The sequence below is a fragment of the Canis lupus genome, chromosome 25 (genome assembly GCF_011100685.1).
Source record: "Canis lupus familiaris isolate Mischka breed German Shepherd chromosome 25, alternate assembly UU_Cfam_GSD_1.0, whole genome shotgun sequence".
Classification (NCBI taxonomy): Eukaryota; Metazoa; Chordata; class Mammalia; order Carnivora; family Canidae; genus Canis; species Canis lupus.
In genome coordinates, this window is record NC_049246.1 from 7,770,393 (window position 1) to 7,786,236 (window position 15,844).

The 15,844-nt window shown below is 38.0% G+C and overlaps 1 protein-coding gene across 3 annotated transcripts in view; it reads left to right on the forward strand.

The window, feature by feature from the left end:
- The window catches only part of N4BP2L1 (NEDD4 binding protein 2 like 1), a 34,231-nt gene extending 18,799 nt beyond the window's left edge, over positions 1 to 15,432 (forward strand). The window contains exons 2-5 of one of the 3 annotated variants that reach the window (XM_038573335.1): positions 9,339 to 9,466; positions 9,770 to 9,858; positions 11,899 to 11,967; positions 12,931 to 13,107. In XM_038573335.1, the coding sequence (XP_038429263.1) occupies positions 9,339 to 9,466; positions 9,770 to 9,858; positions 11,899 to 11,967; positions 12,931 to 12,987 (343 nt within the window). In that variant the 3' untranslated portion in view covers positions 12,988 to 13,107. Of the gene's footprint in view, positions 1 to 9,338; positions 9,467 to 9,769; positions 9,859 to 11,772; positions 11,850 to 11,898; positions 11,968 to 12,930 lie in introns of all 3 variants that reach the window. The other 2 variants (XM_038573334.1, XM_038573336.1) reach the window with 2 other exon arrangements.
- The last annotated feature ends 412 nt before the right edge of the window (positions 15,433 to 15,844 follow it).

A 15,844-nucleotide genomic window follows, 5' to 3' on the forward strand; every position in this document is an offset into this window, starting at 1 on the left:
TCTAGGTACTTGAGAAAAATTAGTGAACAAAATAAAGATCCTGACTTCATGAAACTTGTATGCCAGAGGTAGGGAAACAGATGTAAAGTATAAGGAAATTGTATATTATATTAGAAGGTGGTAAGGGTTCTGGAAAAGAGAAAAGAGCAGTATAGTAAAGGTATTGGGAATGCCAGAGTTAAGGAAAGGTTGAATTTTAAGCTAACAAAACAAATATGAAAAAATGTCAACAACTATAGCTCCATCCAGGTGGTAGATCTACAGATATTTGTTATTATTTTTCTTTTTTTCTATATATTTAACTGTTTTTCTTGAAAATTCCTCTCCATGTGATGAGGTAAAAAAAATATAGTGAGTCTTAAATATGAAGGGAATTGACTAAGAAGCAGAAAAGAATTTTAAAAGGAGCTAAATGAGATCTATTTTAAAAAAGAATATAAAAAAAATGTTGGACTTTAAAAGCCCATTAGAGATAGAGATGAATAGAATCACAATACAGAAAATCAAAGAGTAATCTAGAAGACAAATGTGATAATAAATATAACCAAATAAAACCATAGTAAATATAACTGAAGAAGTGATTACAGATACAATAGCACATATTTCTGAATTGAAGACTAAATGAAAGTGATAATAAAAAGATAAACTCAGTACTTAGACATATACTGGTAAGACTGGTACAAAAACTGTTAATTAAATACTCCAATTTCCTGAGTTCCTTTTTGTCGGGTGCGGCAATGTGCCAACCATAAAACTACATTTTCAAAGCTCTCTTGCCTCTTCCACCATGTAGAAGCTGGAACTGCAGTGGCATTCTGTGCCCACCAGGAGGCACAGAATGGAGGAATAAAGGAATGGAAGCCTCTTACTAAGAAAGGTGGTAGCTACCTGGATCCCTTGTTGACCTGGGTCCATCATACCTCTGTATTTTTATATGTAATATATAAATTTTTAAAAGACACTGTTACTGGAGTTTTCTGCTAAGTGTAATTAAGCCCATTTATAACTGAAACATATTTGAATTATACACATCTGGGGGAAGGGACTGTAATCCAGTAATTCTCAACCAGCCAAACTGCTAATGTATGAAGACAATAGAAGGTCTTTCTCAGACACACAAGAGCTTGCAAAGTATGTAACACCTATGTAGCATGACTCTGTGTAGATCCGAGGTAAAATTTGGGCAGCACAGCATCCAAGCTGTGTAAATTTGGACCAATTATTTAATTTCTTGAAGGTTTTTCTTTAAGAACTAGAGAAAATATTTACTTCATAAGATTGTTATAAAGGTTAAGGAGAGATAATATATGCCAACCCCATTGTTTAGTGCTTAGCACTCCTGAAAAGAAAATTTATTGGAACAACCAATTTTAGCCCACCAGGGGAAGAATGAAAGACATCTAGAAAAGAATATCCTTGGGGCACCTGCCTGGCTCAGTCCATAGAGCATGTGTGACTCTTGGTGTCGGTGTCATCAGTTCAAGCCTCATGTTGGAGGTGGAGCCTACTTAAAAAAATCCTTTTATGTGGTGTTGTTCAGAAATGTCTCCTCAAACAAATAAGAAAATAAGGTATAAATTGTATAAAGGGAAGATTCACAACTATTGAATATAATTTAAAAAATAAGAAAATACTGGAAAAAAGATAATGAGGAATTTACACATCAAGATTAGTACAACAAAACAAAGTCCAATAACAGGCCTAATTATTTGTTATCATTTAGTATGTAATGAAAAATGTTTTAAAACAATGGGGAATTGACAAAGTATTCAGTTATGTGATTGGGATAACCAGGTTTCTATGTGGAAAAAAATCCAGTTAGATCCTTAACCAATACAAGAATACCAAAATAAAAAAATATTAGATGATTGGGAAGTACAAGGTAATAGGACAAAGATGAATATTTACATAAACTTGGGATGGGAGAGACTATTGTAAATGTATCATCAGAGGCAGAAAGTAGAAAGTAAAAGATGGACGTGTGACTAGAAAAATTTCTAAAAATTTATTAGGCTTTCGTGTTAGACTTTGTCATAAAATTAAAAAGAAATTTACATGTTCAGTAAGGAGATAATATTAACAAGGATACAAAAATATAATTCATAACAAAGTATCTCTAAATGATCAGCACATGCTGGGGGATCTCTGGGTGGCTCAGTGGTTTAGCACCTGCCTTTGGCCCAGGACGTGATCCTGGAGTCCTGGGATCGAGTCCCGCATCGGGCTCCCGGCGGGGAGCCTGCTTCTCCCTCTGCCTGTGTCTCTGCCTCCCTTTCTCTCTGTGTCTCTCATGAATAAATAAATAAAATCTTTAAAAATAATAAATGATCAGCACATGTAAAATCTTGCTGACAAAGAAGTTGGTACAAAGTAAATGCTTAACTATAGTGCATTGGTGAAGTAAATTATGATACATCCAGGTGAATATTTATGTAATAATCTGTAAAAATAATGTCATAGCAAGATATTTCATGAAGTGGGAAATAATTGCTTTGGAAATAAGTTTGATGAAAACTTGGTTTGCTCTATATTATGTTTCTGTTTTTATGTAACAAAACATCAGATTTAAAAAATTCTATTTACCTACCTATATACTCACCTATCTATCTATCTTTCTATCTCCTGGAAAGAAGATCAAGATGTTAATAATTATTTTTAGATATGGAAATATGGGAACCTCCCCTTTTTGAAGTTTTCTGTGTAAAAATATTCCACAGTGAAGTATTTCTTTGCTAATTAGAAAATAAAAACAATATTTTTAAGGTTTGTGTAGATAAAGACATAGGCGCCAACTCGAAGGGCTATCTACTGGCCAAATATGGGACAATTTGGGCATCATAAAGAATAATGATGTTAAAGATTATTAAAAGGGAAGGGGAAAGAAAGCTCCTCTTTACAAGACAATGCACAAAGTAAATAAAGAAGAAATTACATAATGAGAAGAATCAACATTCTGCGATTCCTAATGTAATACTTGATTCAGGGTCAGCAATGAATGTAAAGATCATTGGGGGAAAGGTCGGTGAGTAACAGGATCATTATATGGGGCCTCACAATGTCACATCCCACTTCCCATCCCTGCCCTCCTGCACTGACCTTGTATAACATTACAAGGCAAGCAATGTTCCTTTATGGAGGAGAGATCTGCCTGACACCACCTCTCAGCCAAGTCACCAAACTGAACATGATAGTACAAGCTGTCATTATGTACAGAAGTACACAAACATTACCTCTGTACTTTCCTTCCAAAAATGTGTAACCTGGACCTAATCATGAGGAAATCATCAGAAAAACTCAGAATGTGGGGCATTCTTAAGCCAACTGACCTGGACTCTTCAAAAAACAGAAACCAAAGAGGGCCCGAGGACAGTTCTAGATTAAAAGAAACCAAAGAGACAGAAAATCAAATGCAGTATTTGAACCTATGAAAGACATTATTGGGACCATGAGGGAAATTTAAAAATGTTAAATTTAAAAATTCTGTTAACATTAGTTATTATAAATAAGTGTTCATTTTCTTAATGGGATCATGTTACTGTAGTTATGTAGGAGCATGTTCTTGTCCATAGGAGATACTTGACAAGGAATTTAGGAGCAAAGTGTCATGATGTCTGCAAGTTAATTTTTGAATGATTCGTCAAAAATTCCTATGGGAGAGAGAAAATAAATGAGGCCAAATGTTGACTGGTGACTGGAGATGAAGGGTAAGCAACATTGATTGATTTATTCTTTCAACTCATTTCTAAGGGTTTGAACATCTAAATATAAAAGATTATGGGGGGGGAGTTTAGGTGAAAATAAAAAGGAGAGAGAAAAGTGGAATACATGACACCTAAGGGATATGGCATCCAGGTACAATCAGGGAAATCTGAACACTGACAGGACACTCGGCAAAATGAAATATGGAACAGATGAAACGAGATTAGCTATGATAATTGTTTTTTTTAGAGAGAGAGCATGTGTACAGGTGGGAGGGGCAGTTAGGAGAGAGAGAATCTTAAGCAGGCTCCATCCCCAGCGAGGAGCCCTATGCAGACCTCGCTCTCACAACCCTGAGATCATGACCTGAGCTGAAATCAAGAGTCAGCTGCATTATTGACTGGGCCGCCCAAGTGCCCTGGCTGTGATCATTGTTGAACCTGGGTCATGAGTCCATAGAGAATGATTGTATTATTCTGTTTTACATGTTGGGAAATTTCCATAGAAAAGTTGGGGGTACAACTCAAAATTACATAGTAACGTTGGACTTTGTCAGAGAGTGAGTGATTAATAGATATCTAAATATGTTTCTTTTTTTAAAAAAAAGATTTTATTTATTCACAAGAGACACAGAGAGGTAGAGACACAGGCAGAGGGAGAAGCAGGCTCCTTGTGGCAGCCTCACGCGGAACTTGATCCCAGGACCCCAGGATCGCATCCTGAGCCAAAGGCAGATGCTCAACCACTGAGCCACCCAGGTGCCCCTCTAAATATGTTTCCATGGGTATTTGTTATTAAATAAAGAACTACACAGAAGAGTGGTAAGTTGTGAAATCAAGATTAGTACCTGAATTTCTCTCACAGCAGTGATTTTAAATGAATTGGGGGGGGGGGGAGCTGTGGAAGTGATGGTTACGTGGAAATAATTGTCTATTTTTTTTCTTTTCTCTTATTTTCATCCTCTCAATTTCCCCAATGCATGAGGCTCTTAACCACCATAAAGAAAGCCAGAGCTGATGCATTGTCCTCATCACTTCTGAAGCTGATGGAATGGTATTTATTACTTCCACCTGTTTGAGAATCTCAAGATTTGTTTGTTTAATCGGTTCTCTGTGTAGCTAGGAGAGCTTTTATTGTGCTGCAGATTCCAGATGCTACTGTACCTGCTAGTGATAATTTAACATTCAACTGAAGATAAAACAAGTTTTTAAAAGGGATGATTCAGGAAGATCATACAGACAAACCTCTGACTCTCCCTAGCCTCCCTAATTTCCATGAGAGCTGTAAAGACAAAAGCACTCATATTTTTGTCTGCGTGTTAGGAGTACCAGTTAGGCTATATAGTCAGGTATCTCTTAGGAAACGATAAGCAGGTGGTCTAGCCCCATGGTGGTCCTGAACAATTTAACTTTTATTCTAAGGCAAATTTTTACTATCAAGGAGGGCAGTACTTTCTTTGGGGGGGGGGGGTATATGTGTGTTCTGTTTTCTAAAAGGAAATAGGATTGAAATAAAATGTATTTTGGGCACTCATGTCATAAAGATTTTTTTTTTTTTTTTTTTTTTTGGTAAAGCTTTTTAAAAGGAAACATTAAGGGCCTCCCCAGGTAGCTCAGTCAGTTAAGCATCTGCCTTCAGCTCTGGTCACGATCCCCAGGGTACTGAGATCAAGCCCCACGGTGGGCTCCCTGCTTAGCGGGGAGCCTGCTTCTTCCTTCCCCCCTGCTTGTACTCTCTCTTTCTGTCTCTCAACATCTTAAAAATAAAGGAAACGTTAGAGAGTAGGAATATTAACTTCCAATAGATAATATAAACTATAAAGAGGAAAACAAGAGCAGAGAAGGCTATGTTTATGAGAAGAAAAATTCAACTCTGAAAATGGTAAAAGACCACAACAAAACCCATGAATGGCAGGCTTAATAGGAAAACAAATGAAATCAGATTTAGAAGAGACATCAAATCTGGGACCAAAAAGAAGAAAGTCTTAGAATCACTATCTATAACTTTGCTTAACTTAGTGCATACAAAGGAAATTATAAGTATATATATGTGTGTGTGTGTGTGTGTGTATATATATATATATATATGTAGTGTATAACTTAGAAATGTTGAAATAATATATAAGGAAAATAAGTTATACACTATTATTTAACCTCTGAATGCAACTTTCATTATCTAGACTAGATAACATTGATAAAAGTGATTTAAACACTGTAAAATATTCACAAATATAAAATACACATTTAGTGCTGCCTTTGAGCAGCACTACTATTTATTGGAGACAGAGAGGTGGGGGCCTGTGGAGGGAGAGGGAGGGAGAATCTCAAGCTGATTCCCTGCTGAGCCTGATCCCTTGACCCTGAGATCATGACTTGAGCTGAAATCAAGAGTCGGTCACTTAACCCACTGCACCCTCCAGGCACCCTTTAGTGCTGCCTTTAGATTTTTTTCTAAGGCGTCATCATAATAGTTGTTTACCTTCGAGGTTAAAGTTTGGACCGATGATTTGGGCTTTCGGGTTTGAGTATCTTTAAAGTTAGATCAAAGACATATATATGGAAACTAGGCAGATTTATTTCATCAAATCTCCTTTATTCTTTTGTGTCACTTCCTGTATCCGTGGTAGAGTGCTAAGTGGCCACATTTCCTTGCCACCTCTCCTGTGTTTATTTTCCTATCCTTACACTGGGGGCTGGCACAGCCACTTGCTTTGACCAGTAGAATGTGGTAGAGGCCTAGCAGTTTGTACTCTTGCCCTCCGAGGCACTGCAGGTTAGCCTCCCAGTTTAGCCACCCAGGCACTGCATGGGTTAGCCTCCCTGAGGATGCGAGACCATGTGGACCAAGAGCCAGCCGACAGCGCCCGCAGCCGCGTGAATGAATGAGGCCTGCGGAGACCATTCAGCCCCTCACTCATCAGATGACTGTGGCTGCAGGAACGGTCCCGGGCAAGACGGGCAGCACTGCCCCGATGAGCCCAACCCAAACTGCTGCTCCGTGAAATCAGTTCATTATCTTTCCGTGCAGTGGACTTCCTGGTATGGGAGAGCGACCATCAATGTCTTCTATCATCTGTTCCCACTCTAAACACACCGCATCCCTTTGATGACCTCTTCTCATCGGACTTGGTTTCCATGGTTTTCAGACCTTACATTGACCTCGTCACTCTTCTCTGGACATAGTCCAGCTTGCTAAATCTCTCTTCCAGTTGTGCAGCACTCAGAATGGAAAACCACTTCGAATGTGATCTGCCACTTTTAACCTGTTCTTGTTTTCCCCTAGAGCTCCTTCCTCCTAACAAGTCCTAACGTGTTAGCTTTACCTCTGGGGCTTTGAACCCCCTCCCTCAGCGGCAGAATTCTCTCCGGTCTCAGGATTGGAGTCAAATGTTATTTTTATACTGCTTCCTTGTCAGAGTTTGCTCTCGACCCCAAGTTTTTTCAAACTTCATCTGCACAGTTCTGTATTTGTTTTAAAGATTTTATTCATTTATTCATGAGACACACAGAGAGAGGCAGAGACAAAGGCAGAGGGAGAAGCAGGCTCCCTGCAAGGAGCCCGATGTGGGACTCGATTCCGGGTCCCCAGGATCACGCCCTGGGCCGAAGGCAGGCGCTAAACCGCTGAGCCACCCAGGGGTCCCCCTGCACAGCTCTTTTGAGTGGGTGCTAGGTCAGCTGTGTCTGGTTCTTTGGCTAAGCTGCGAATTCCGTGAAAGCAGCTATTTTATTTTTGTACCTTAACACTTCACCCAGTGCTTGGCATATATTAAGTGCTCAGTAAATGTGTAATGAATTGGATAATTATCTAATATTCTCTGGGCATTAAAATGCATTATCTTCTCATCTACATTTTTCCATGAGGCTATCAAGCAAGAGAGGCCATCAGATTCCTGTTTAAATCAAGATGTAAGATTATGTCCATTGAATTTCCCTGTTTAACAGCTCAGCCCATCAGCTATTATGCTGCTTTGTTTTTAAATGCTATCAAGCCTTCTGAGGAATTTTAACAGAGATGTTTGTTTACTGTTTCTGGAATGTGCTCACTCATTCTTGAAAATCGAGGCATCTGCTTTATTTTGTTTCTTCATCTCTTTCATTCGCTGCCATACTAATCCACTTGCAGTAATTTCAAGATTACATACACACTCCAGTGTATTTTACTACTGTGGCACAGAAACAGTTTGGCAAATTTGATATCATGTGCTATATTTATTAATACAATAATAGTACTTTACACTCATAAAAGTGCCTCACCATTTGCAAAATGTTTTCCCAGATCTTATCTCACCCGAGCCTTACTAGAAGCTCTGTTTCATAGGTAGTGATGATTATCTGTGTTTTTCAGTCAGGGAAACAGCTTAGAGAGATAGGTCACATGACTGGGTAGAGAAGAGTCAAGAATTAAACCCAAACCTTTCAGAGCAATCTAGGAGCTTATTTATGATCTGGGCTCTGGTGCCTTATGCTCATTCTGCTCTTTCCTGATTAAAGACAGCTTTTCTCATGGAGAAGGACAAACAAAAACAGTTGAACAGCTCTGCTTTTCTCTTTACATTTCCTGTTCTTGTCATTCTCCAACCTTTTTCCTTTTTTTATTTTCCCCCCCTTTTATTCTGAGCATATCCATTTGGTCATATATTCTGCTTGCCTATTGAATGTTTTGGTGCTGCATTCTGGGTTCCCCTATGTTATTAGATCAGTGTCATAACCTAGCAAGATAGGTGAAATCATCCTTTATTTTTACAGATGAGGAGAGGAGGCTCAGAGATTTACCCTAACTGGGTACCTACCGTAATATCCATCTTCTCCCCACAAATTGTCTGAATAAGGATTTCAAGTGGAAACATCTTCCCTTTGAAGTTATTTTGTGCAGAGTTTAATATGCTTTTTGTTTGTTTGTTTTGTTTTAAAGGGGGCACTCTGTGACGGTTTTCCTTTTTTCTGTGTATTTCCTGTTTTAAGAATGTGATAGAGGTTTACAAAGGCATGGGGAATGTTGGCTCTACCTCTTTCTTTCTCCTGGTGTGCTTTTTTTCGTTTGGTTTAGGTTACATTTAACATGTAAATATGTTACCTGGATAGGGTGGCATGCGCACACACACGCACACACACACACACAGCACTTTTATCCACATTTCATACATCAGCAAGAACTAGTTTCTCAGATGGGTCCATACAGAACCCAGAGCTCCAGAGATGGGACCAGGATAGGTGAAAGGCAGTGGGGGGAAGGGAAGGGCTACAACGTGGGGGGGCACGGCACTGTGGGCAGGTCTGGGAAGGCACTGGTGCTCCACTGTGCAACAGCAGTGAGGCCCCGGTGCCTAGGAGGAGGCTGTCACCACACCTCCTCAGCCTCCAGAATTTCGTCTGGAGTCAGTCTTGGTGCTGCAGAAGTCAATGTGGTGACCACACTTTTGAATTTTAGGAGTTGGGCCACACATGCAGCTCCTCTCAGTTCTCTCCTGCCTCCTACAAAGGACCTTCTAGAGATGATAAGAATTGCTCTCCTTAAATTGAATTTCAACAACACGTGGTATCCTATTATAAACCACTAAATGTTAGAGACGGTAGGAAATAATTTCTATAATAGCTGTGCATAGTCATAAAGCAATCTCTTATTTCCCCACTTTCTAGACAATTGCAACACGACTTTCCCAGGGCCCTGATTTTCAGCACGGATGATTTTTTCTTCAGGGAAGACGGTGCCTATGAGTTCAATCCTGACTTCCTGGAGGAAGCGCATGAATGGAACCAGAAAAGAGGTGACAAATTCCTTTCAAAATTCCCAGGAAATCTATTGTGCACATAGATCGTAGCTGCTGCAGAATGAATACATTTTCTAGGAGTGTAATAGAAAGTTCTGCCATTTCTCCCCAAAACAGAATGTCAGAGCATAACCTCCTTAGATTTCAGGAAAAAGAAAATTATTGATAATGGGTTCTGAAATATGTGGCACTTGAGTTATATAATGAGGACATTTTGTAATAGAAAATAACTAAATATGGAGGACACTCACCCTTCTGATTGTTGCATGTTGTTCACTGTTATATAACATTGTGTTGCAGCCAGAAAAGCAATGAGGAATGGCATATCCCCCATTATTATTGATAATACCAACCTCCACGCCTGGGAAATGAAGCCATATGCAGTCATGGTAGGAAGAAGCATCATTCTGAATTTTCAGTTATGGACATTTTGTGAGAAAGTTGAAACCTTTGTTTTTTCCTCTTCTTCTGATCTGCCATGATCTCATCTTTATTAAATCCTAAATCTCTCAGGGAGCAGGTAAAGAGGTTTTATTTTAGTGTTTCTCTGTTGTTCAATGGCTGAAATTTGCTGAGATGCTCATCATATCACCTAAGGGTACATTTTTCAATAGTCCTTGGTCCGAATTCTTGATAGTTCTGTCTTGATTGTTTTCCCAAGGGGAGCCATACGTGCAGAGGAACATGATCTGAAACATGCAGAGAAATGCTGGGCTGGATGATGATACTAGCTGAATTGTAGATGATAGTAGGACACTTTTGTCTTTGGCAAGCCAGGGATTTCAGTACTGGAGTGTTGCTGGGGGAGAGTTTTGGGGCAACCTTTTTTCTGGGGGTGGGGTGGGGTTAAAAACAGATTAAGGATTAACACTAATTCTATTAGGGTACTAGAATATAAATATAAATATACACACAAAGATAATAACTCAGCTCTCTTATTAGGACAGGAAAGAACAGCAAAATGAATAAAACAATGTGCATATTTTAAATTTTGAAATTTGTCTGATCTTTTTTCAGACATATTTCATCTCTTATGGTAATAAGTTTTTACTTCCTATTGGTTATATAGACAGGAGAAAAGATTCTGAGACACACAGGGCAGGAAAAAGACAGCTGAGTAGTCTAATTTTGTCACATGTAATCTCCACTTGGCTAGCTGAAAAGTGAGTATCTCTGAAACTGGGCTTGTGGCAGTCTATTTCTGGCTTCCTTCCTTTTAATTTGGGGGCAAAATAGCTTATATACCAGTGTGCTTTTCTTTAACTGTGCATCTATCGGGTTTACTTAGGCCTAGTCTGTGGGACTTTGGATGAATGTAGGAAGGAATGAACATCAATCAACACTGTGGTTATTTCAGCTCATGGACCAAGAGTCCACTTGGGAGAGAAATGAACAGGGACAAGAATAGTCTAAGGCACAACTCAAGAGTTAGTGGGAGAGTGGCTTAAGGAAGGGCGTTTTACTTTTTATTTTTTTTTATCTGGAATGTACAGTCTTTTTTAGCTATCCACAGCTATTAATAAGACCCAGAAATTAGATATTCTCCATTTATGATATTTGAATCCTTCTCTAAGTAGAAGGTTTCATCTCAAGAATGGAGAGGACATCTTTTTACTTTGCTCTTTTCATTCTGTATTTTATAACACAATAAACAATAAATGATTAAATAGAGTTCAGATTCTAGGTGAAAAAGTAGTAGCCAACTTATGAATGCAAAGAATATTTGGATGTTTATATGGAAACTAATCATTTTCTAAACTTGAGGAAAATGGAGTATAGTGCATTGGGTCAAACTGTTGCATAGAGGGGAAAGCTCCTTTTGGCAGGAAGAGTTTATAAAGAGTATGAGAAAATCACTTTTATTTCATAATTCTGTTCCTGTGGCACTCTCACTTTCTAACCAAGGCATGAAGAATGAGACAGGGCATTTGACAGAAGAAACTCTATGATAATCCTATAAGGGACTTTGAGAAGCCATTGAATTCATTTCGCATACCTGTGAACAAGATACTTAAAACTAGTTCAGCTATCTATTTTTAAAAAAGTCCCCAAAGAACCTTTATAATTTTCCTACATAGTAGATAAAATTGACCAAAATTTATCATGGGAACTATAATATAACCTGAGAGTGGTTAAGTATGGAAATGAACCAAATGTACTTGCTAAGATAAACTAAAGCCTTCAATTACTGGTGAAACAAAGGAATTTTAGAAAAGATTTGTAGTAAATGTTAAATGGCAGCATAAACATTCCCAAACATACATACCATGTCTTCAATGTTTTATGTACTTTTGAAAAATCAGGCACTTGAAAATAACTATGAAGTTATATTCCGAGAACCTGACACTCGCTGGAAATTCAACGTTCAAGAGTTAGCAAGGTACTTCTTTGTTTTTCTAGCTCCTCATTATGTATCCTGCTATTTTCAGGTATTTCAGACCGAACAAAAGAATCTTTTCAGGCTGGAAATGGACATGGTAGTGTTCAGGCCAGAAATGGTAAATCTTGGAAATTGATAACTTTGGAATTATTAATGTGAAGATGTTAGTTTTGGGTCAGTTTTCTAATATAATGCTAAGTGCTAAACCTTGGCTTGGAGTTGATCCTTTTAAAGGACACATTTAACTTTCTGCTAAAATGCTTCTTCATTAATGAATATTTGAAAGCACTTTTCTCTGCATGGGATTGCATATGTCCGTGGTGTTTTTGCATTTAGGCTAAAGATCTTTATATGTTGAACAGTCTGTGGTTCATTTATGGCCTAAATGCTGCTTCTAATTTACAAAGCAATAAATGTCCAAGTAATACTAACTTGTGGATTGAGTGCATGAGTTCTGATTTTCACTATCTGTGTTACTTGATAACGTCAGTGATTTAAAGTAACCAGTGAGATCAGAATTTATTTTTTAGGAACAAGGCTAGTTCATCCTATGGTTACAAGCAGATAGTGTTTCTGAAGAGGGTCTGTGGCCCACCCCCATCAGGACTGCCTGAGGTGGTTGTTGAAATCCCAGTTCACAGGCCCCATTTCACAGTGGGAATCTCTGGTAATTGCATTTCAAACTATATCCCCAGTGGATTCTCATGCCCACTTGAATTTAAGATTATCTTAATTAGCATCTAGAAGTATCTAGGACTGACAAATTGATTATAAATATATGCATGATTAACAGGCAAATATATAATAAAAAGATCTCATGGTATTCTTTTACATCTTGAGGCACAAAATTGAGATTTCCAGAAACAAAGCATTTCTGAAGCGCTAAACTGCTAGCCTCAGGGCACCATGAAAAACAGGAGTGGAGCCTGAAAGATAGCTCCTTCAGACCTTATGCTTCTGTATGAGTTAAATTCTGAGATGAGGGAGTGCGTCTCTATGTAATAACACAGGACTTGTAAAATACAAGTGACTCCTTTTGATATGATGCCTTAAGTAAATGTTTGCATCTGTTCCCCTGTAGAAGAAACATTCATGGAGTCCCAAGAGAAAAAATACACCGAATGAAAGAGCGGTATGAACACGATGTTACCTTTCACAGTGTGCTTCATGCAGAAAAACCAAGCAGAATGAACAGAAACCAGGACAGGAATAACGCATCACCTTCCAACAGCACACGATACTGGAATCCCTATGCAGAGTTTCCCAACCGGAGGGCTCCTGGTGGCTTCACAAACGAGGGATCCTTTAACAGAAGAGGCGGTTGTCACCATGGATATTAGAGGCCTATCTTAACAGGCATTCAAAATTTTCCTAAATCAGTTTTTACTGCAAATTTTGGTATTTATTTGTTCAGGTTTTGTCAAAGCTCTAATTCCAGTGTAAATAGTTGGACCTGAAAGTTTTTGAGAAGTCATACTCCTCTTCAACAAGCTTTTGTTAAAGTGATCCTATATGCATGGTCTGATGCTGGGAATTCTCTAGGGAAGCCAGAAATTGGAAACTGAAACCTGAGAGTGTACCCAAGTGCATAAGCAGTCACCTAAGTTCAATATATAGAAGCTTCAGTACCACTTTCTTTGAGGTAATCTATTTTTCCAGGAAATTCATCTCCATCAGGAAAGTTGGATAGGTGGGGGAGAAGTGAAGGCAGGAAAAATGTTAGTGCTTTTGCTATTTTGATAATCTGTGTATCCAGAAATGTGAGATGTGTGGCTGTCATGATATGATTTTCCTTTAAAATTCACATGCTGGAGAGCATACATCTAAGGGAATATTGTCCTTCAAAGCAGACACTTTGGGAGATTATGCCTTTATTCTGGTGGTGTGTCGTTAAAAATGTCTGTTGGATCCTTCTTTTCAAAAATTTCTTTTAGAGACAGTGAGAGAGAGTGCGGGGGAGGAGTAGAAGGAATGGGAGAGAGAATTCTAAGCATGCCCCTTGCTCAGCATGGAGCCTGATGTGGGGCTCCACCTCATGACCCTGAGATATGACTTGAGCTGAAATCAAGAATCAGGCACTCAACCCACTGAGCCACCCAGGTGTCCCTGTTGGATCTTTCTTAACAGCTACATAAGCTACTGAGGAAAATCAGTATGATTATTTAAAATCACATCTTGGTTTTTAACTATCAACTTTAATGAATAGGATTTAACCTGATTAACTTTGGCTGTTGTGCTAATAGTGTAAATAAAAGAAGCCTGACTTTATAAAGTACCAATTTTTAAGACAAAGAGTTGAGCAGTTTTTAAAATTATGCATATAAATAGACATGTGTGTAATCAGTTGGCTGCCCAAATGTTTGGGAGTGCAAGGAATTAAGCATCCCAAGATAGAAGTCATAGGGGTATGTAAAAGTCATGCTCATTGTAAGATGAGCAGTGTTGGTGTTTTATATGGCATTAAGACAATAAAGTTCTACACAACTGTGGAATATCCTGCTTATACCAGTACTGAATTTAGGATTCCAAACTAGATCTCAACAGGTTAGAATCCGAATAATTTGGTGCGAGACCATGATAAGACCATGTAGGATGTATGCTTTATTTCTTGTTGGCCAACAGCTTCTTTCTAATGTTCTGTGAAATATTATTTTAAGTGTTCTATATAATGGTGCTTTTATGGTTATTAAAAATTATATATAGTATTGCTTTCTATGGATTTGTCATTGAATCTCAACATTTTTGGTTCAACGATGTAAAAAAATTACCTAAATCCCATAGAAGTCTACCATATTAAGAACCAGTTTTTCTATACCATAAACGTATTCATCAGTCTCCTTTAATAAACAGGAAACATAAAGGTGAAGACAAAAGCAACCTTGTATTTTACATGCTTAAATTATTTGATCTGTGCACAATAGACACACTATTGCTTTAACATTTCATTACCTGACACTATTGAAATCTGCTTTTCGTTTGCCTCCTCTGAGTAACTGCTATGAAGTGGCCCCAGGTTTAGATCTTGAGCTTTTAAAGAGCTCAAAAGAGTAGTTTCCCTGTGTATTTGTCTTCTTTTTCCCCCTATATGATTCCTGAAATAGTTTGGAAGCATAAAAACAATCGATTAAATGCTGCCAGCTTTATCCCGGCTAGAAGTGATCTATTTTTTTCTCTCAATTCCCAAGTTTCCTGATTCATATATGATCTTTTGAACCTTTAGTGTTTTGCATTGTTAACATTTGCATCGTTCATTTAGCTGGTATAGGGCTTTATGTTCAAGATAGACTCTCATTAAGTGATAGTTGAGTATCACAAATTGCTTTTACCTTTTATCCCTTATCATGCAGTGTACATTCTTGACTCTATAATCATTGTCACTTTTTAGGAGATAGTGTCTACATAGACTTAAGCTTCATAGTTTGCTTACATAGCTTTGCTATATTATTTACAATGTACAGAAAAAAGAAGTGTGCATGATATCTCTACATGATCTAAATGGCAATGAAGAATGGAAGAGGTACTAGCAATGTAGGTTTTCTAGGAATGTAAAAAAAAGGTAAAACTCTTAAATTCTTTTTGTTCACCTGAGATTCTAGAGTGGGTCACTTGGAAAATGGCTGGGGTGTGAGGACGAAATTGTTTTATGAATAAGACTTAAATCACACAGTAATAAGACTGGTACATTTGAGTTAAACAGCTACAGAATGGGCTGCTATGTTGATACTTTTTAGAGGAGAGAAAAATCAAGGATCATAGTTATGAGAGAAAAACATTGCTTCTTAATAGATTTATTCTTGGCTTTGAAATGTGTTTATGATTAGATTTGAAAACATGTTATTTTATATAAATTTAAGACATATTAAAAGATCTGATTGAAGAATTTCTCCATGTTATGAACTCCTAGTTAGAACTGCATTCTCTTTTTCTATTAAACATAAGAAGGTAACAAATGAGGATGTCCTCTTATATTGAACTATCGGTGTCTGCCATGGTGG